This window comes from Drosophila suzukii, chromosome 3 (assembly GCF_043229965.1).
Source record: "Drosophila suzukii chromosome 3, CBGP_Dsuzu_IsoJpt1.0, whole genome shotgun sequence".
Classification (NCBI taxonomy): domain Eukaryota; kingdom Metazoa; phylum Arthropoda; class Insecta; order Diptera; family Drosophilidae; genus Drosophila; species Drosophila suzukii.
This window is the reverse complement of record NC_092082.1, coordinates 90,578,360-90,597,472: the sequence shown is the minus strand read 5'-3', so window position 1 is coordinate 90,597,472 and position 19,113 is coordinate 90,578,360. Positions and strand designations below refer to the sequence as shown.

The following is a 19,113-nucleotide window of genomic DNA, read 5'->3' as shown; positions in this document are numbered from 1 at the left end:
CTGCAAGGAAAGATAGGAAGAGAGCAAGACAACAGCTGACGTACAGTAGTCACTGACTATAGGAACTTTGAAAATGCCTTGCTTTTTTTCCATTTAAAGTTTCCAAAGAAGTTGAGAGGCACAATATTTATCATAACAATTAACACTAAACATTCATTCAGACATTTTAAGAACATAATATATTATGAAAACGCATAACAGATATGAAAATAGATGGAAACATAAAAAATAATGAACTAGTGAAGCTTGAATTCTATACATTTCATTATGAAATGAGACCTTATCATAAGTGATCATCATTATTTGAATTAAAACACGTTCCATTTTTATCAGTTAACCAATCTTTACTGTGTTTCGTACGATTTCTACAATTAAATAACACTGCCTTAACGTAAGCGTTACGTTACGTGGCCACAATGTACTTGGGAGTCTGGTACATCTCGTAAGCGAATTCCTCGCGATGACTGGGATCGTACTCCAGACCTACATAGTCGATTTCCAGGCCAAATGGACCGTCCATTCCCTTCTTGGCAGCCACGGAGAATCCAAAGTGTGTGACCCTGTTCAGCGGTATGGCTCCCTGACGATCCTGGACACGTCCCTTCGACGAGAGGAAGAACTTGGAGAAGGGAATCTTAGCTATCTGCCAGTGGGGACCGCCGCGGGTGTACAAGACATAGTGGTAGATGTCGTTCCACATCAGATCAAAGTACCCCTCGGTGTGCAGATTGATCAGGTAGCTGCGTCCATCGCCTCGCACCTTCATGATCAGCATGTTGTACTGCGTCCAGTCGTAGGTTGACTCCCGCTTGAAGGATTTCTGGGGAAAAGTTACATATAACATCATTATAATCGGGTATAACCAGAGAATGATCCATTGTAAACATACTCGAACTCTCTTGGTGCGTATATTAGCATAGCCCGTCCGCTTGATAATCCCATCCTTGGTGTGATCCGAGTTTACTTCGCCGTGGAAGAGTCCTGCTCCGGCTGCACTTAGCTCCAAGGTGGCACTACTCTTGCCCTCGCCGTGATCCGCATCCGTGGTCACCGTCCACTTGTCCAGCACATCGGGCGCCTTGAAATCGAACACCACATCCGTTTCGCCCGGCCGGAAGACGAGGATGGGGTCACTCTCCAGCTGCTCCTTGACCTCCTGGCGCCACAGCTTCATCTCCTCCTTGAGATCCCTCAATCCGTCCAGGATGAGCTGCTTTGTAGACGGCTCCGGCAGTTTGGTCTTGTAGCCGGACTTCTTTTCCCGCTCCCAGAAGGTCCTGTGCACTGCGGTGGTGTGGATTTGCTGCTGGATAGCCGGCAGGCAGCAACCCAGCCGATGGCCTTGTCGCAGGAGACTGTTCATTGCGGCATTTGGTTAATTTTAATAAAATTTATTTACACCAAGTTCCTCGGCAACAAAACAACGTAACAACACTCAGCTGTTCTGCAGTTGCCATTCACAGAGAAGAGCTCTCATATTATGGTACAGTAAGTACTCGAAAAATGCTACTATTGCTCAGACTCTGTATTTAATTGATGGTTAAAAGATAAAACTCAAATTTTTAGAATCATGCAATTATTTACTGGTTTGTTTGTTATTTTTGTAACATATATTTTCTTTTGTTTTTCCCTTATAGTTAAGCCCTACTGTACTAAATTCCCAGTGAATGGCAATTCCGGTTTTGTTTTCATTCCCATCATTTTGCATTTGGATTGGAGTTCAAAGGTTTAAATAGCTTCCGATTGGATTGATAAAATGAAAGTGCAGGACTTGGACAAATGTGCTCCCAGCAGCGACTGGAACGTCCTCTATTGGGTGCTGGGTACGATCCTGATGCCGGTGGCCCTTCCACTGGCCCTCTTCAACATTTGGCAACGATTCCGCGCCCAAAAGTTCCGCAATCAATTGCCCGGAAAGGTAATTGATAAACCCTAATTACTGACTAGCCGCTTAATTATGTAAACGATTTTCAGGTTGTGCTAATTACGGGCGCCAGTTCGGGATTGGGTGAATCCCTGGCCCACGTCTTCTACCGAGCCGGATGCAGGGTAATCCTGGCGGCACGTCGAACTCAGGAGTTGGAGCGGGTCAAGAAGGACCTCCTCGCTCTGGATGTGGTAAGATGAGCTTTATATATTCCACTTGTTTCAACTAAACTAAGTTCAATGATTGTAATCCGGTATGCATCACTCTACTTCCTAATTGTAATCATATTTTATTAATTAAATGAAATAACTTAACTTAAACCAATCCAATAATCCTTACAGGACCCCGCATATCCACCCACCGTGCTGGCCCTCGATCTGGCTGAGTTGAATTCCATTCCAGAGTTTGTCACCAACGTGTTGGCCGTGTATAACCAAGTGGATATACTCATCAACAATGGAGGGATCAGTGTCAGAGCGGATGTGGCCTCCACAGCTGTAGATGTGGATCTCAAGGTCATGGTGGTCAACTATTTCGGAAGTGTGGCCCTAACTAAAGGTGAGAAACGGAAGGATTTTCACAAAAAGATTATCACATTCGTTATCACAACTTTCAGCTCTTCTTCCTTCGATGGTGAAACGTGGTAGTGGTCACATCTGCTTCATTAGCTCTGTTCAGGGGAAATTCGCCATTCCCCAGAGGGCCGCCTATTCCGCATCGAAACACGCCATGCAGGCCTTTGCCGATTCCCTGCGAGCCGAAGTGGCCAACAAGAACATAAATGTGTCCTGTGTGAGTCCAGGATATATACGCACTCAGCTTTCTCTTAATGCTCTTACAGGATCGGGAAGCAGCTATGGCAGTAAGATGACCATAAATTAAAACCAACCTAAGTTAATAAAATTTTTCCCCTAGAAATGGACGAAACCACGGCGAAGGGCATGTCGCCGGATAAATTAGCAGAGCGCATTCTCCAGTGCATTCTCCGCAAGGAACCCGATATTATTGTCAGCGATCTTCAGGCCAAGATCGCCTATTACCTCCGTCATCTCTGCCCAAGCCTCTACTTCTGGATCATGGCCAAGCGAGCCCTGAAACTGGAGAAAGCTGAGAAAAAGACCACTTAAGTCTAGCACATCTTGTCAAGTCGAACGTCCTTAAGTATTAGTTTCGTTTTTATTGTTAATTGAATTTCGCTTAAAATGAGGAAATTATAATGTATCGCATATGTGTGTGTTTGTTCGGGTTAAAAATTAGTTACACTCGTGTGTTACTGCCTAACGATAAGATTAATAAATAAAGTATTGTAGTAATCGTAACATAAAGTACAACGGAATTGTCACACATGTGCTTGTTTGTTCGCTAATCATAGTACATACATTAATTATTGTTTTGAATTGTCATTTAAAATATTAAATCGTAAAATGCTAGTATTCACTTCTTTGCTCTTCGGTTTTTGTTTTGTTCGTTTCGTTTTGTTTCACTTTCGATTTCTTTAAGACATTTACGCGTTCCTAATTGACAAAATTACATATGCATTCATTTAGGTTGCTGGATAGGTAGTGATGCGGTCTTGGACAACATTTAAAACTGGCCATTAACTAGGGGGCTGACGATGGTTTCGTGGGGGATCGGGAAACGTACATACGTGTTTATAATTCATTTAGCTAAATTATAAAAATAGCGTTAATCCATCTCGTGAAAAGTATACAAAAAATTAATTACAATTGAGGTACACAATACACATACAGATTTAAAAATCGTTTGCAGTTTTACAATTACATTAATATTATATGTATATTTTAGATTAAAATCAATCGGTTTCTTATGTACAATTACACAAAAATTGTTCATTTCGCGCTAAATAGTCTTTTTGTCACGCTCAAAATACTCTCGTCCATTCCGCTTAGACAATAATCATTTGCATTTAATTATATACAGTACACAATCATTGGCAATATTCAAAATGTTCTTCCGTTCTCAACTCATTAATTACACTGGGTAATAAAATTTGACCTTTGGAAATACACAGGATGGGAGTAGATAATCCTAGAATACACTGTTTTCCAATTTGAGCTCAAGTATCTGAAAAATCTTGTCTAGAATTTGCATGTTCTTAATAAAATCTATAAGGAATACGTATTCCCACTCCAGTGTATTTTTTGTGTTTCCTAGTGTTAGCTTTTTTTTTTTTTTTGGTAAATTTCAACACCTTTGCCAGCCATTATTCTGTATAGTTTCATATTGAAATATGTAATCAAGACAAAGTAGAAACTAAACTTCAATTCGGTTTTCGGGCTTACCATTATTTTTGTTATTTTTTTAAGCATTTCAAAGCGATTGTCGCGTACTCGTTTTAATTATTTCCGTTTCCGTTTCTTTACTGGCCAACGCGTTAACTGTCTGTCTGTCTATATACGATATCTTGGGTCGGGTGTCGGTTTCTTGAGCTGAGCTTCTGTCTTCTATCTTGTAACAGTATCTGTATCTTGTATATTCCACAAAAATATACCCAAATGCTCGTAAAGTTGCAATGGCTATTGCACGCCCCATATGGATGTATGTATATATTTTTTTGATACGCCTTTGATTTTTCCTACACATTCATATAGCTACAAATATCAATTGTTATGCTTAGCCTAAAGATCGATAGTGTGGTGTAGTGTAACTCGAAAGCCGCTGCTCTGTGATTCGAATCGGAATGTGACTCTATATCCTATATGTGAATGCATATCGTTAGGTGTCTTATTGTTTGTTCTCATTGCTCTAACTTGGTATTGCATATAAAAACTATGTCCCTTCGATGTCCTATGTACACTACAAGCATTTCTTCTACGGGCGTTACTATGGGATCGATGCGGGTGTTTACAGGTGCCGGTGCTCGAGGGGATCGGGTGGATTAATGTTAATGTTCGGGTGGCTAACTCTCTATGTGGCTTTGCTGGGCATTCTCTAGAACCTACTTTCGATGCATGACGCTTTTGATTTATTGACAGTATCGTTGGTTATCTTTGTATCTATTCCGTACAACTATTTGCAACTTTACCCGGCTCCCCTTTTTTTCCTATATGCTATATGCTACTTATTCTCTTCGGTTACACCAAACCTCCTCAATCTTCCTCCATTCTCCTCTTTAATCTTAGTTTTGATCTTGAGAAAATATGCAAAGGATTTTTAAATGATCTCGGCAAATATTTTATCTTTTTAGTTCGTTACTAAAATAGCACCTTGTATTGTTCTGTGTGTTCGTCGTAGTTCAGATGAGTAGTGATCGTTGTTCGAAACTTGAAGAGCAGGCAAACTAAGCAATTTAAGTATATAGTAGGTACATAACAACTTTAGTAATACTGTTTTGAAAATAACTTGAAGTATAGGCCAGGTTTAGGCAAATAAGAAAGATGTGGCACAAGATCAGCTAATTAATTTCGATTAGATATTATTGTTAATGATGGAAATGAGAGTTATATTTTGAAGTAAAGCTCGCTCATTTGGTTAGGCTACAATAAAAGCCAAATCGAAATTGAATAACTAAAAATATGCCCGGTTGCCAGTTCCAAATTTGATCAAATTGGTATATGTATGCGTATTATAATCGTAATATATCATTATTTTTAGTTTAGTCTTTAATCTGTAGATATTCTAATAGGATTTTTGTGAGCCTTTGATTGAAAAATGATATAAATTGGTGAGGTTCTGGTTATCTCTATCCAATTTAACTAACTTTATAAATCAGAGTTTAACTAGCTCAATGAAATATTATTAAATTCACCCAATTTGATCGAATCTGGAAACCGGAACTAGCGAGTTCAGTTTACACAATACAATACAATACAAACAGTAAACAGTAGAAGGTACAAAGTGCGGTGAGTGCGGCTGCGGTTTGGATTGCGGTGGCTTCAGTGGGCGATTGGGCGAGTGGGTAAGCGGCTGGGTGCCTAGTGGGTGGTGATGCGTTCGAGGTGCTGGGGCGAGCCTTGGTCGGGGATTGATGGGCGTGTGGAATGCGGTTGAGTGTCTGTCGTGTGAGTGGGCGTGGTATTTCACATATTCAGCAGAAACGGCAAGTTTAAGGCAGTGTAAAGTACACATATATATAATGTATGTACAAATATATATATATGTTATGCAAGTAAACCTATGCGACAATTTGTATAACTAACATTAAGACTTATCACTTTCACTTGGTTGGTTTTGGAAACTGGAACGGGTGAGCTGCCCTTAGCTAACCAGGTTCTCCACGTCGGATACAACTACCTCGAGATCCGAGGGCAGCTCATTGTTCTCATTTGATGTTGCTGCTGCTGCTGCAGAAGTGGCTCCTGCGGAGGTTGATGCTGCTCCTGGCTTTCCAGTTGTTGCCCCAGTGACGCCCGTGGAGCGGGTCCTGAAGTTGTTGAGGCTTCTCCTCATGGGCTGCGAGGGTTGTGGCCGCTGCATGGCGCTTGTGCTGGCTGATTGCTGCAACGCCCCTCCAGTGGTCAAACCTGGAGTCATGGAGGAGCTGCTGGTGGCTGTGCTGCTGGAAGATTGGCGAGAGAAACTGGGCGGTGGCAGGGCAGCACTGCTGTTTCCTCCGCCCAAACTGGCTCTTGGAATGTTGCTGAAGCTATTCCGCGAGTTCCTGGTCGGTGGAACAGGCACTGCCTTAGAGGAGGACACACTGCTGTCCCTGCGAAGATTGGCATTGGATGAGGAACGCCTCTGGGGCGAGGCAACTGCAGCAGTTGGCGGATCCTTCCCGCTCCTGGTAGCTCCACTGCCACTGGCCTTTAGGTTCAAACTACTGCGTTTCTTGGTTTTGGACAGATTCTGACTGAGATTAATCAGATTCTGAGTGCTACCAAAGTTTCGCGTGAGATTCACTGATCCACTGGCCTTGCTGCTACTTCGACGAGGTGCAGCCGCAAAGGGATTGTGGGTGGACAGGGAATTGGAGCGGCGATAGGAGTTCCTTTGGGCAGGAACGGGCGGTGGAGCCAACTCTAAACTGGCTCGATTCTGTGAGCTGGGAGCCACCTTGCTGCTGCTGCTGGGCTTTGAAGTGGAGGCCTCTGCCTGCATATCCACGTTCTCGTAGCAATGCTCCATGGAACGTGGAGGCGTTGGTGGCTTCAAGGTCTCGTAGTTGGGTTCGTTGAGGGTGAGAATCTGGTTGTCATCCTCTGCCTCGTTGCAGAGGAGCAGGGCAGTCCTTTTGGCTCGCGTGGCCACATCCTTCGAGGAAGATTGTCCTGAAGTTCGGTTACCAGTCTTTTGGCTTCTCTTTGGCCTTCCACCTACTCCACCCACCACATGGGTTTTTACCTTCGGTTTCTTGGACAATCTAAGGGAGAACTTGAAGGGCGGCTTGTAGACCACCTGCAGTTTGACCTTCTCGTTGGACAGGTTACCCATGGACTTGGTCTTCTGCGGTGTCTTTTGCACCAGTCTTTCTGGCGTAGATTGCGATTTGCTCATCACCTTGCGAACCCGCGAACTGTGCTCAATGTGGGACAAAGGTTGGGCCACAATGGGCGATTCCAGCAGCCACTTTTGCACCTTTCCAAAGGTGTTGGTATGGTTGTTGGTGGTCGACAAATTGGAGGCATCATCACCGTTGTTGCGATGCGAGTAGTCGATGATCTCCTTCATGTGCTTGCCCAACTTTTTGTTTGACTTCTTCGGATCCTCCTCGAGGGATTTCTTCTTGGCCATGGCCTGCGTTCTTGTTGTCTTCTTTGCCTCTGGATTGGCACTGCTTTTGGCTGCACTTCGGGATGCAACTGCAGAAGTGGCTGTCACTCCTGCTCCAGTTGTAGTTCCCGTTCCTGGTTTCTTTGTTCGCTCACCACGCACCTTCTTCTTGAAAGGTACCTTTGTCCTCACGGCGGTGTGAACTATCACTCCGTTGTTGTTCTCCGGCAGACGCACTGTCTCCGTGGTGGCGCTGTGTATGATGGTGACGGACTTAAGCTTCAGATTCGACCGTTTCGCCAGCAGCTTTGTGCTCAGCGCCTAAGGAAAATTAGATACAGGTTAGCAAATAAGTCAAATCTTAATCAGTAAAGAAAACGACAAAGGGTAATGCCTCAATGATTTCTAGTTTCAATTTGCCCTACGATTAGCCACAGCTTCAACTGCTAGATGTGTGTTCTTCAAACATTCTACAGGATTATTTCGGGCACTGGAATTCTGAGTGCTCACCCACGGTCTGAGCCCTTGCTTGCGCTTTGGCCTCGACCTCATCCCTTAACATTTGCGTGATAAGCTTCATTAACTTATTAGACCAAATAATATTTCACAGTGAATATAGGAATCTCCTTTCAGTTTCTGGTTTTTTAACTTACCAGGAGAAGGATTACTCCCACAGCAGCCAGCGCTACTGTGTACCAGTTGTGCTGCATCCACTTCTTGAAGCTGGCTATGCTCTCCTCCGAAAGCAGAAGCTTACGCAAAGTGGCCAGTGGACCCGAAGGATCCACCTCGCGACACTTTTGAAAGACATCACAGTATCTGAAAAGGGTTCATTAGTAAATAAAAGCTTCAATTTATACATAATAAAAGAAATAATACAAACCCATTATAATCATTGCAGGGTGTTCCCGGCTTCGAGTACATATCGGGCACATCGAAAGGAGCCTCATTCCACTGAAAGGAACTGCGGCAGGGACTGTCCTCGCCCGGCAGCTTGCAGCACAGCTCACAGGACTTGATGCGATCGTCCTGGGGACCCGGAATACACTGACACGATTCCAGACCGTAGGCCAAGCAAATGCTGCCCGTGCAATCGCCCATATAGCATACGAACTCCTTGTTACAAATGGTCTTGTTGGGTTTGTTCACCGACGGCGGACACTGGGGCATTCGGCCGTCGCAGAACGAAGGATCCCGACAGCCATTATCATCCCGGCACTTGTCACCAAACTTCAGCTTGCAATCGTTGGTGCAGCAGGGTCCTTGGGAAGGACTACAGCGGGCATGGGGAGTCAGGGTGCAAGGAGTCTCATCGAGACGCGGCTGCCTTGACATCGGAAAACAGCACGAATCCTTGCAGTCCTCCTCCCATCCACAGTCGCACTGCTCGCCCGCCTCCACCACGCCATTGCCGCAAATCGAGGACTGCGGCTCAGTGAAGCATCCCTTCATAGAACGTGCCTTGGCATTCAGCACGGGCTCTATCGATTTCAGCGAGCAGGTGCTGAACTTGTTGTTGTTCTTTTTGTCACCCGAAGTGGCGCGGGCAAACATGATGAAGTTGCCATCCTCGCCACCAGGAGTACACTGCTCGGGATCGTGCTGAAATGGGTATAGTATCTTAATTAGTGTGTAGTCTTAAATATTTTATAATCCTCACCGGTGATCCGAAGTTGTGGCCAATTTCGTGGGCCAATGTCACATGCGAGACTGCAGGCGGAACATGCTTTCCATAGTTCAAAAGAGTGACTATTCCCGTGTTGAGGGACTTGAGAGAACCCCTGTAATGACCGTTCTTCTCGCAAACTCCTCCAGCGTTTTTCAGATCACCTGTCCAGGCAAGACCCAAAGTTCCCATCTCAAAGTCACGATAGGTGAACATGTAAGCCAAACAAAAGGCATCGTAGTCCTCCTCTGTAAAATAAAATAGGGGATCGTCATGATATAGGTATTATTTAATGCATTCTAAAATACTGATTCATAAACTTAAGATCAAACATTAAACTAAATTAAAACATTTTTACGGGTAGTTGACCCCAAGAAATATATAAAACAGTTGAGTGTTCTAATTGATTTATATCACTTTTCACAAACACGATTATTTATATCACCTTGAAAGATTTGAACTTCGTACATGAACAAAATAAACAGATAATGTTAATTGAATAACAATTAATCAAAGGAGAAAGTCTCTGTCCCAGTGAACAATTATTCACAGTAAGAAATCAGAACTGGAGCAGAAACCATTCAAGCAAAGTGAGAACTAATATATGGTTATTAACAATTTCTTACCCGAGAACAGTTCCAGGAACTTTTCCACTCCGTAGTTGCCGGGAAATCGGTAGCTGGGATCCTTCATCGCGTTCATGTTGTGCACCTTGATGCGCTTTATCATGAAGGTGATGTTATCCGGCTTGCCGTCGTTGTTGAAGTCCGTGTTCCGGTAGATCGTATTGGCCCGCTGCACGTGCCGCGTGATGGCCTCTATGGAGGCCTCGTCCGAACCCATTTTTTGGAAGAACGTGTGATCTGCCTGCAGATACAGCATGCACGTGGTCTTGCGATCATAGAGCAGCCTGGGAGAACTATGGATATCGTCGCCGCCCCTTCCGCTCAGCAGATTCGTCATCAACATGCTGTTGAAGCTAGGATTGTGCGGATTGGGGGCGAATATGATCTCCGGATTGTAGTTATTCACAATGATATTTGGCTTCTTGGTGGCCCCATTCTTCGTGATGATCTCCACATGCGTTTTGTGGCTCGGTCGGTCGTTGCCATTGTTGTTGTTTCCCAGAAAGAGCGTCGTCCAGTTGGCATTGAAGAAGTTACTGGGCAGGTCGCGGGTGCCATTGTTATTCGTCGGTTCCTCGTAGGGCGTTCCAAATTCCGGTTCGATGGGTCGGTTGTACGTGCTCACAATGATGTTCTTGTGTTTCGTGTACAACTTCCGCACATTATTACTATTATTATTATTGTTGTTGTTATTATTATTATTATTATTATTGCTGTTGCTGTTGCTGTAGCTGCGACTTCCCTCGCCGACATTGGAGGGATTGTAGTTATTTACAAGTATGTTGCGATTCGACGTGGGCTTAGTCAGCGTGGCCAGGAAACTCTCCGTACTGCGCACAGTGCTCCTGGTGGTGGATGTGGTTGGGTACTTCCTGCTAGGCGCCTCTTCGCTCTTGTCCTCCTCGGAGGCCAGGACGCGGAAATCATCGTTGTAGGGCACCTCCAGATCCAACGGCAGGGGAGGATTACGATTGTACGTGGGCGCCGGAGCATCCGACATGGCCAGCTGAAATGGTAATCATTCGTTTAGAAAAGTGGAATATAATAAAATGATGGTATAGCCCACCTCCTCTGGCAGCCAGCGCTTCTTCCGCAGCTTTTCGCTGGCGCAGTGCGTCTTGGCGGGTGCGGCGGAGTTAATTCCTCCGCCGCTGAACTGCGTCTTCTGCATATTTACATCACTTAGCTTATAGACTATGCTGTGGACACCGCTCTCGGCCAGCTGCTGGGAGTATCTATGCGCCGGCTCGATGTAGTAGTGCTCCGCCTGGGTCTCTATCGTCCCGTCCAGCAGGTTGTCGCTGGTGAGGATTGCCTGGACATGGGCCGCCTCGTCATCCTCCAGGCTGCCCGTATAAATGCGCGACACATCGTAGTCGATGGGACCCAGGGTGTTCTCGATCTCCACGTCGTGGGCGAACACGGAATGCGGCTGTTGGCGCAGCACCAGGCGAAAATCTCTGCGGGCGAGGAGGAGTATCAAGTGTCGGGTGATTAAGTGATTATCTTTTCTCGATCTCGAGTGCACTCACCTGTCGTGGGCGGAGAAATTCAAGCGGATGGTGTGCGCCAGTCCACTCGCTGAGGTTGTGGCCTCTGTCTGTGTCTCCTCCTCTGGCCTCACCTGTCGTTTCTGCCGGAAGCGAGCCTGCTCCAGGTGCCTGACCTGCGCCGCCTGCAGCACCTCGCGATCGAAGTTCGCAGCCTCCCAGTGCTTGATGTAGGGCGTCAGCTTGTGGGTGTAGCCTGAAAGAAGAAGGGGCATCTCTGAGGGGTTAGCAAAAGAAGGAGAAAGCTGCCAGCGATGACAAGATGAAATTTCTCTCAGCTAAGTGGTGATATATCATTGTCGATGAGATGGGTTATAGAAAACAATGAATTGAGCGGAGAAATATATCTTTTAAGGTATTGTAACTTAGAACTTGTATTTGTATTTTATTTAAACAAATTAAGAAGATTTTTTTAATTTGTGTTTAATAATTTAAAATATTTAATTAATAAAAATGATGGTCATTGATTTAAAATAAAATCATAAAAATGTAAGAATATTTAAACAACATTTTTATAAGGAATTGCATATCTATAGAGATTTGGGTCTCATTTACATTTTAAGAAAATTGAAGGATTGAAAAATGTTTAACCTCTAAAAGAAACAATTTGAATTAAAATTTAGTTCTTTGGCATATTTGAAAATCTCTAAAAAAAAAAACCAATCAATCTAAAAAACCCTAGATAAAGTCTTAGTCATGTTATTAATAGGTGAATCAGTGGGTTTTTTGGAAGAACCCTTTTTTTGAGTTATTAATTATTATTATTATTTGAGTTCCAACTCACCTGGCAGCTTGAGCGGCGTGGGAACGGCCAGGATCTCGCCGGGCAGCCACAGGAGCCAGAGGAACAGGGCCTGCAGACCGAGGAGGCCCAGCAGCCAGCTCATCGTGGTGATTCTCCGGGTGATTCTACGTGGCCTAGACTACTTGAAGGTTGTGTTTTCCGAACTCCAACCTTTGCTGCTGCATCACATCATTGGCGCTTGGGTTTGTTGATTGTTATTGCCGTGGGATTCGCTGCGAGGAAGTGGATCCACTGGGTGACATCTTCGCTGGAAGAATGCGGAGTGTACAATGTGTAGAACTGAGAATGGAGAATTGATCGCGAGCAGATTGCGCAAAACAAAGGAACTGCATTGCGTATACGCCGCATATTCGGATCTCCGAGTGGCTTTCACCTTTTACGCGAAATCTTTTGTTCAACTCGAAAATCTGTATTTTTTATTACTTTTTTTTGCGTCTTTTTGCATAAATGGCAAAAGCAACAAACGGCGAGAAGAAGAAGAAGAGCGTCACAGCATCTCATTAGCACTTCACACACGCACACACCTGTGCTACTGCCATTCGTATTGGTGTGCCCGTGAAAAATACTGTTAGTTGGGCGCTCTCTTCGCCCCTCTCCCACTTCATGCACTCTCTTTCTGGCCAACCTATTGGCCACTGAAATTAAATGCATTCTTTGACAACCGTTTAATTGGATAATTATTGTTTTCGACCAACATGCATGCGTTTGTATTTGTGTGTATTCTAACTGGGATTTGCTTTGGGCCAAAAGAAAAAACCCCTCTCTATCTCTCTTTCTACTCGCTGCTCGCTGTTGTTGTTGCGCTGGTCGAAAACCAAAATAAAATACACGTAAAATTCAATTAGCCACAAATTGTTGCACTCTTTTTTTCTGTTTTGTGATAATTGGATTTGTGGAATATAGCCAAATATATTGGACAGCACACACACACACTCGGAAAACAATCGACCTCCGCTAATGGCGTAAATGGTATAAGCCAAGTTTTTTCTCTCATTTTTTTTCGTTGTTGCCACGGCCTAAAACCTGTTCTTCTGCCCAATCATCCAGGCCTAAATCGGGCTAATTTCACAATTTCCCGTGCCATTTTTGGCCTTCTCATTAGTCGATCTTAACTTTGATTTATTTACTCGCTCGCCCGCTTACTTTTCACAGTCACTGAAGCACTTGCATTACAAGTCGTTTTTTCTGCGCTTTTAACAACTTTTTTCGACCAAACCATCCACCAAGCAGTGTGACCGCACCGCGAATCGACCGTTAAAATGTCGAGCTCAGAAATATATACTATGCTTTAGAAAAATACCGTAAAAAGCTGAAGCTGTAGCCGGGACTCAAACCACTGCACAGTGGGCTCAAGGAAAAATAATTCAATATAGTTAAAGCAAGGGAGAATATTTTAATAAAGAAAATTCAAAAAGATTAACAAAAGGGTGATGCTTTAAAGACTTATTTAAAAAACCTTTATTCTAAATATTAAACGTCACAATGGTTACAATGACAAACATCTTGTGAAATTGTATTTAACTGCTTTCAAATATTATCTTTCAAACAAAAATCATATGTTAACTTTTAAGAGCTTCCTTGGCTAGGGCCTGCTGCTTTTGGATGCCCTCCCTCAATTTGTCGGCATTCTTTTCCAACTTAGCATAGCACTCTTTTAGTTTATTTCTTTGGTCTTCCAGATGTCCCTCGGTGGCCGAGAGTTTCTTGACCTTCTGATCGTATTCGTCGAATATCTGCCACCAAGCTGGAAGAGCTAGATTCTCTGGTTCTGTGAGAAGGACGTGCTCCAAATCAAAAGTAGAGCCACTTATAGGCGGCTGATTGACCTCAAAGGTTTCCAAGTCCTCCAGCATCTCGTCCACGCTTGGGGCTGCTGGTGGGGGCTCAATTTTAGGCTTGGATCTTTTAAACATTTTGTTTATCCTAACAGCTGAGATTTATAAAATTGATAACGTCAGCACTTGGTGTACAATAGATACGAAACATCCTTACCTAATTTTTATGACTTCTATAGTGTTGGAGGTTTAATGGTTGTTTAATTAAAGTTTATGTTTACTTAAATGTTCATATATTGACTATGAATTTGCAAACTCTCTGCAATTGTTTACAAATAAAGAAAATTATAAATATCAAAGTGACCAACGATAATACTCTCCAAAATACTATTACCTAGAGATGGTCAAATAGTATCGATATGTCTTCTGTTATTTTTCACAGATGGTTTGGCCTTTCCGCTGATTTTCCAGGTACTCCCTGGATATTCCCTAAATTGAATTGAAAATAAGAACTAATATCGATTTTTCGAATTTAATTTTAAAGTAAATAAGTCGTATCTTTTTAGTGAAATAATGTCATAAAGTTTAAATTTAAAGTTAAGCATCATCGTAATCACACAACTTAAGTAAAAATAGATTGTAAAGGAAAAAATGATCGCCGAATTCGATTAATAAAAGCAATTGGTCCAAGTTTTCGAAATCGAACCCCTTCCCGCCAAATTTGAATTTGAATCGCGGGTAATCGCAGTGTGGCCAGGCGTTGTTCTGCCGAAAATACCAGCATGTACGGCTAACTTTCTCGGTATTATGGGCGGAAAGCGAAACCTAAAAATATATAGCAACACAACAACAAATATAGTCAAAATTCGAAAGAGGAATAGAATACAAGTTATATATAGCACCGATTTGATCTGAATAAACGATGGAGAAGTTAAGCAAGGCGAAGAAGGTGGCGCGCGAGGAGAAGCAGCGTGACCAGAAGTTGGAGGAGTTGGTAATATCATCTGGGGTTCTTAAGGACCCAGCCCATAAGCAGGGATTTTCCGAACGGAGCCCTTGGAAACGAGGATAAATAGAGGACAATGAGTTATAACCCCATTACTGCGTCTATTTTAGGTCATGAAATCCCTGGAGGAGTGCCCCTCCACCGAGGAGAAGGTGAAGCTGCTGCTGCAGCGCCATGTGGACAGCGAGAAGAATGTTAGCCGGCTGACGTCGGAGCTTCGCGTCCTCCAACGCCACATGGAATCCCAGCAGCGGGAGAAGGAGCAGGTGCAGCGGGATCTCAACAAGAGTGTCCTCATGCGGGACAAACTCCAGGAGGTTTGCCGCGAGCAGCAGCGCATCATCAAGTCGGTGAAGAACGAGAGCCTCCTCCAAATCAAAGTCGAGGAGGAGCGGCGCAAGGAGAGCCAAACCAAGTTCCAGAACTCCCTCAACGACGTCCAGAAATCCCTGGCCAAGAATAACGAGGAGAACATCAAGCTGCGCGATTACAACATCGAGATGACCAAGAAGTAAGCATCGTCTGCCTCGTAGAGAGGGAATCCAATTTCTAAATATAGATTCTACTGCATGCACGCACGTTCTCTGTGCTCTCCGCATTTTCCGATTTTCCCTAACCATCTGGTCTCCCGTTTTAGGTTAAAACTGCTGGCCGAGCAGTACCAAACGCGGGAGCAGCACCTGGAGAAGCTCAATGAGCAAGTGCAGCTGGAGGCCCAGTTGCACCAGGCCAAGTTGCAGAAATGCCAAGTGGAGGCCGCCATGGAGAAGGAGATACTCGGCAAGTAAGTGGGGTCGGAACAGAATGCCTGGTCATCGGGGGCTTCTCTGAAACTGGAGATAGACGCACCTTAGTTGGGCACACATCAGAGAACGAGTTTTCATTCAAGAAACTGGCTGAGATTACTGGTTTCGATTGGGGCCAGCAACTTATCTTTACGAGTTACTAAAGCTTAATTCAATTTCAATCCTTTAAGCCTACAGTTTTTTTAAAATTAGTTTTGAAGGTCCATTTAAAATGTTTTTTTGTATCGGTGATCAATCGATTTTAAATTTGTTATTAGTTTTTCTCTTCATCTTATAAATTCATCTTGTATGTTTAAAGGGTTTTTGAATCGATTTTCAATATATTTCTTACTAAAGCACAGCGGTCTATCTACTCAACCTCTTGATAAACTTCTAATTTTTTTACCTTCCAGGGAAAACCAAATTGGCCTGGAGAAACTGCTGCAGGCGCAGCGCGCCATCAAGGATCTCACCGATAGGGAACACCAACTGAAGGAGCAGCTGAATATCTACACGGCCAAGTACGATGACTTCCAGCAGTCGCTGCAAAAATCCAATGAGGTGTTCGGCAGCTACAAGGTGGAGCTGGAGAAGATGTCCAAGCACACGAAGAAGATCGAGAAGGAGGCGCTGGGCTGGCGCCAGAAGTACGAGAAGGCCAACGCCATGGTGATCGACCTGGCCACCGAGAAGAACCTGCAGACGCAGCACTCGGAGCGCCTGCAAAAGCAGATACAGCAGCTGCAGAAGCTGCTGCGTGCCCTCCAGCTGGAGCGCACCACGTTGCACAAGTGCCTGCGGGACAACGAGATTGAAATTCCCGCCTTGCCGCAGTTGCCGCCCGAACCGGAGCCAGTGAATGTTAAGCCCGTGAGCGCGGACAACGTTAAAATGGAGATGATGACTCGCAATTGTGCGGAACTGAAGCAAACGCTGGCCAATCTACAGAATCAAATGAAGCTGCTAACGGCCAGTGAATCAAAGACGGCCATCGAGGAGAAGAACAAGGCCGCCGAGGAGCAGAGGCAGGCGAACAATGCCAAGAAGAATATACGCAAGAAGGAGAAGAAGTCCAAAGCGAAGGCAGCCGCAGCAGCGGCGGCAGCTGCAGCCGCATCCACATCGAATGAAGAGCTCAACGGCGTTCAGGAGTTGGTCGACACGGAGTCCAATGTCGAGCTGCAGGCAGCGGGGGATGCCTCGTCGAACGGCGCCATGGACGACCAGGAGCAGGCCGTCCAGACTACTGATACTATCGTCACAGACTCCCAGGAGATCGTGGGCGATGGCGAGGCCTCTAAGCCACCCGTCGATCTGTCCGAAGTGCCTGCCCTCATCGATGCCAATGCAGACTAGATTGTCGACTGACCTCCTGTTCTCCCTTCCAAAACCAAGGACGGCGTGTAGCCCTCCCTTCAAAGCATTTCGTGTCATCATGTCTCAACTGAAAAACGTCATCAATTACAAATTTTGTACTAGTTATTTATTGTACTTTGTATATTGTATTTATTTAAAGGAGTCCAACGGTGATCGTGTATTGCTGTTCAACAACAAATTGAGTAAAACGTGTTTCCTGCAAACATACTATGTTGAGTATTAAATTTGCTGCCTAATAAAAAGTCTGAAAGGTTAGGGATTGTTCAAGACCAAAAATGGCTAAAATTGTATGTAGCTTTCTCATAAAATAACACCCACACTTCTTGTTAAAGATGCTAAAAATACAAATCTGAACCCACATTTCGCGTCAATTTCCACAAGGAGTAGAAAGGGAACAAGCCAACGGAGCGCACAAGCTCGATGGCCATGGATTGCTTTCGTCATTGTTGGCGGCGCCACAGAGTCTAGTGTTGCATGCAACACTTGCAATGCCAACAGGCGGGTGGTTTCAGTGCTGATGGGTGGTGATGGGTGGCGAGTGCCTGTGGTTCGTGGCCAGGGTCATTATAATTGCGCCTTAATTATTTTCCACACGCAGCTGTCATTTTTGCCGGGCCCCAGATTTCCGACATAAAATATTCAAGACGCATGCAACGTGGCGTATGCGTAACACCAACAGTTGGCAGCGGTCACTCAGGGCGGATGAGAGGGCGTTGAAGCAAAGCCAGTTAAGCCACTAAAATAATTACACAAATTAATTTAAATTGCATAAAGCGACGCATATGAAAGTAGGGGTAATTATGAGGGGTTCTCAAGGACTCTACGCTCTTTTACCTCCCTCCAAAGGTTGTTAAATTCTTATTGTCACGGAGAAAGTAATTATAAAATTTAATTAAAAATGTAAAAAGTGGTTGAAAGTAATAGCAGTACTATTTAAAAGCTGGTTCCGCCCGACGGCCCCATTGGGCGGTATGAAAAGTGTCTTCGCCATAGTTGCAAAGTGTCGTACTTGTGCATATTTCGCACCCTCGCTTTTGCAAAAATGTGTGCACATTTCGCAGGCAATGAGCTTTTGAACATTTAATGAGTTAATACGCTAAATTTGAAAGCCGCGCAAGCGTGTGCCAAGTGCTCCAAACACTTGTCCCCCTCCTCGAGTTGCCCATTTTCCAGCTTGAAAAATGAGAATGGGAAAATCAAGCGGCTAAATCACACACTGAGAAATATTTCTGAAACATACAGGGTTTATTTCCAAAAACCTACGTTTAAATTTGAAAAATAATATCTATTTTATATATAATAAAACAAATAATACGAATAATTTTTTTAAAGGTAAAAAAGAATAAAATATTTTTCAGTATTCTGAATCAGAATTCTTTAATGGACTCTTTTAATATAGACAAAGTATAAGTTATTTTTTCAGTGCACTTTCACACGCACATGCAAAACACTAAGCACTTGTCATTTGGCTGTAAAACCCTCCACGTCCGTTCGTCGGCGAAAAAACAGTGCAAATGTCCAACACACGAGCATATGTACATACCTACGGACATATATGGGGAAAAGGCGGCAGCATCGCCTCGGAGGCGTTACTTTCTGGGGGGATTGGGTGGCCGTCGTGGCGTCGTGTTCATCCTAAACTCATGGGTGTCATTTCTCAGGACCCTCTCGGTCTGCAGGATAACAGCGGCGTAACAGAAGAGCCTCGCTTGGGACCAGGACCTCCAGAAAGTAGAAATAGAAGGCAGAGCTGCCAGGCTGCCAGACTGCCTGACTCTCGTGTCCAAGTTAAAGGACACAGTCGGCGACGATGGTGGGGCAATATTTTTGGCAGCCAATTGTGCGGGCTGAGCAAGATGAATGAGGAATATGAGCCTTGGGTGCACAGTGGTTCGGATTGGCGTTGAGTCTTAGAAGTTTCCA

At 44.3% G+C, this 19,113-nt stretch overlaps 5 protein-coding genes across 6 annotated transcripts; 2 read left to right on the top strand and 3 right to left on the bottom strand.

Moving 5' to 3' along the window:
• Nucleotides 1–323: 323 nt before the first annotated feature.
• On the bottom strand, nucleotides 324–1,438 carry CIA30 (complex I intermediate-associated protein 30). Its single transcript, XM_017081875.4, has 2 exons — nucleotides 890–1,438; nucleotides 324–820 (listed from the first exon to the last, which is right to left on the bottom strand). Exons 1-2 carry the CDS (start codon nucleotides 1,361–1,363, stop codon nucleotides 404–406), a joined length of 891 nt encoding a protein of 296 aa, XP_016937364.4. The 5' UTR covers nucleotides 1,364–1,438; the 3' UTR covers nucleotides 324–403.
• A 252-nt stretch (nucleotides 1,439–1,690) lies between these two features.
• On the top strand, nucleotides 1,691–3,364 carry LOC108015500 (dehydrogenase/reductase SDR family protein 7-like). Its single transcript, XM_017081954.4, has 5 exons — nucleotides 1,691–1,918; nucleotides 1,975–2,118; nucleotides 2,269–2,485; nucleotides 2,544–2,789; nucleotides 2,843–3,364. Exons 1-5 carry the CDS (start codon nucleotides 1,757–1,759, stop codon nucleotides 3,052–3,054), a joined length of 981 nt encoding a protein of 326 aa, XP_016937443.3. The 5' UTR covers nucleotides 1,691–1,756; the 3' UTR covers nucleotides 3,055–3,364.
• Kul (Kuzbanian-like) lies at nucleotides 3,085–13,519 on the bottom strand. Of its 2 annotated transcripts, none has more exons than XM_036819357.3 (9): nucleotides 13,391–13,519; nucleotides 12,227–12,494; nucleotides 11,425–11,638; nucleotides 10,959–11,352; nucleotides 9,893–10,898; nucleotides 9,261–9,514; nucleotides 8,484–9,202; nucleotides 8,254–8,419; nucleotides 3,085–7,921 (listed from the first exon to the last, which is right to left on the bottom strand). In XM_036819357.3, the coding sequence occupies exons 2-9, from the start codon at nucleotides 12,327–12,329 to the stop codon at nucleotides 6,146–6,148; spliced, it is 4,632 nt and encodes a 1,543-aa protein (XP_036675252.3). In that variant the 5' UTR covers nucleotides 12,330–12,494; nucleotides 13,391–13,519; the 3' UTR covers nucleotides 3,085–6,145. The 2 variants fall into 2 exon arrangements, with proteins under 2 accessions (XP_036675252.3, XP_036675251.3); XM_036819356.3 differs by having other exon boundaries at nucleotides 12,227–12,489; nucleotides 13,391–13,506.
• Nucleotides 13,520–13,681: 162 nt separating this feature from the next.
• LOC108015477 (uncharacterized) lies at nucleotides 13,682–14,399 on the bottom strand. Its single transcript, XM_017081908.4, has 2 exons — nucleotides 14,240–14,399; nucleotides 13,682–14,177 (listed from the first exon to the last, which is right to left on the bottom strand). The coding sequence occupies exon 2, from the start codon at nucleotides 14,158–14,160 to the stop codon at nucleotides 13,807–13,809; it is 354 nt and encodes a 117-aa protein (XP_016937397.4). The 5' UTR covers nucleotides 14,161–14,177; nucleotides 14,240–14,399; the 3' UTR covers nucleotides 13,682–13,806.
• A 458-nt stretch (nucleotides 14,400–14,857) lies between these two features.
• On the top strand, nucleotides 14,858–17,395 carry LOC108015443 (alpha-taxilin). Its single transcript, XM_036819360.3, has 4 exons — nucleotides 14,858–15,016; nucleotides 15,139–15,539; nucleotides 15,666–15,812; nucleotides 16,227–17,395. Exons 1-4 carry the CDS (start codon nucleotides 14,945–14,947, stop codon nucleotides 17,167–17,169), a joined length of 1,563 nt encoding a protein of 520 aa, XP_036675255.3. The 5' UTR covers nucleotides 14,858–14,944; the 3' UTR covers nucleotides 17,170–17,395.
• The last annotated feature ends 1,718 nt before the right edge of the window (nucleotides 17,396–19,113 follow it).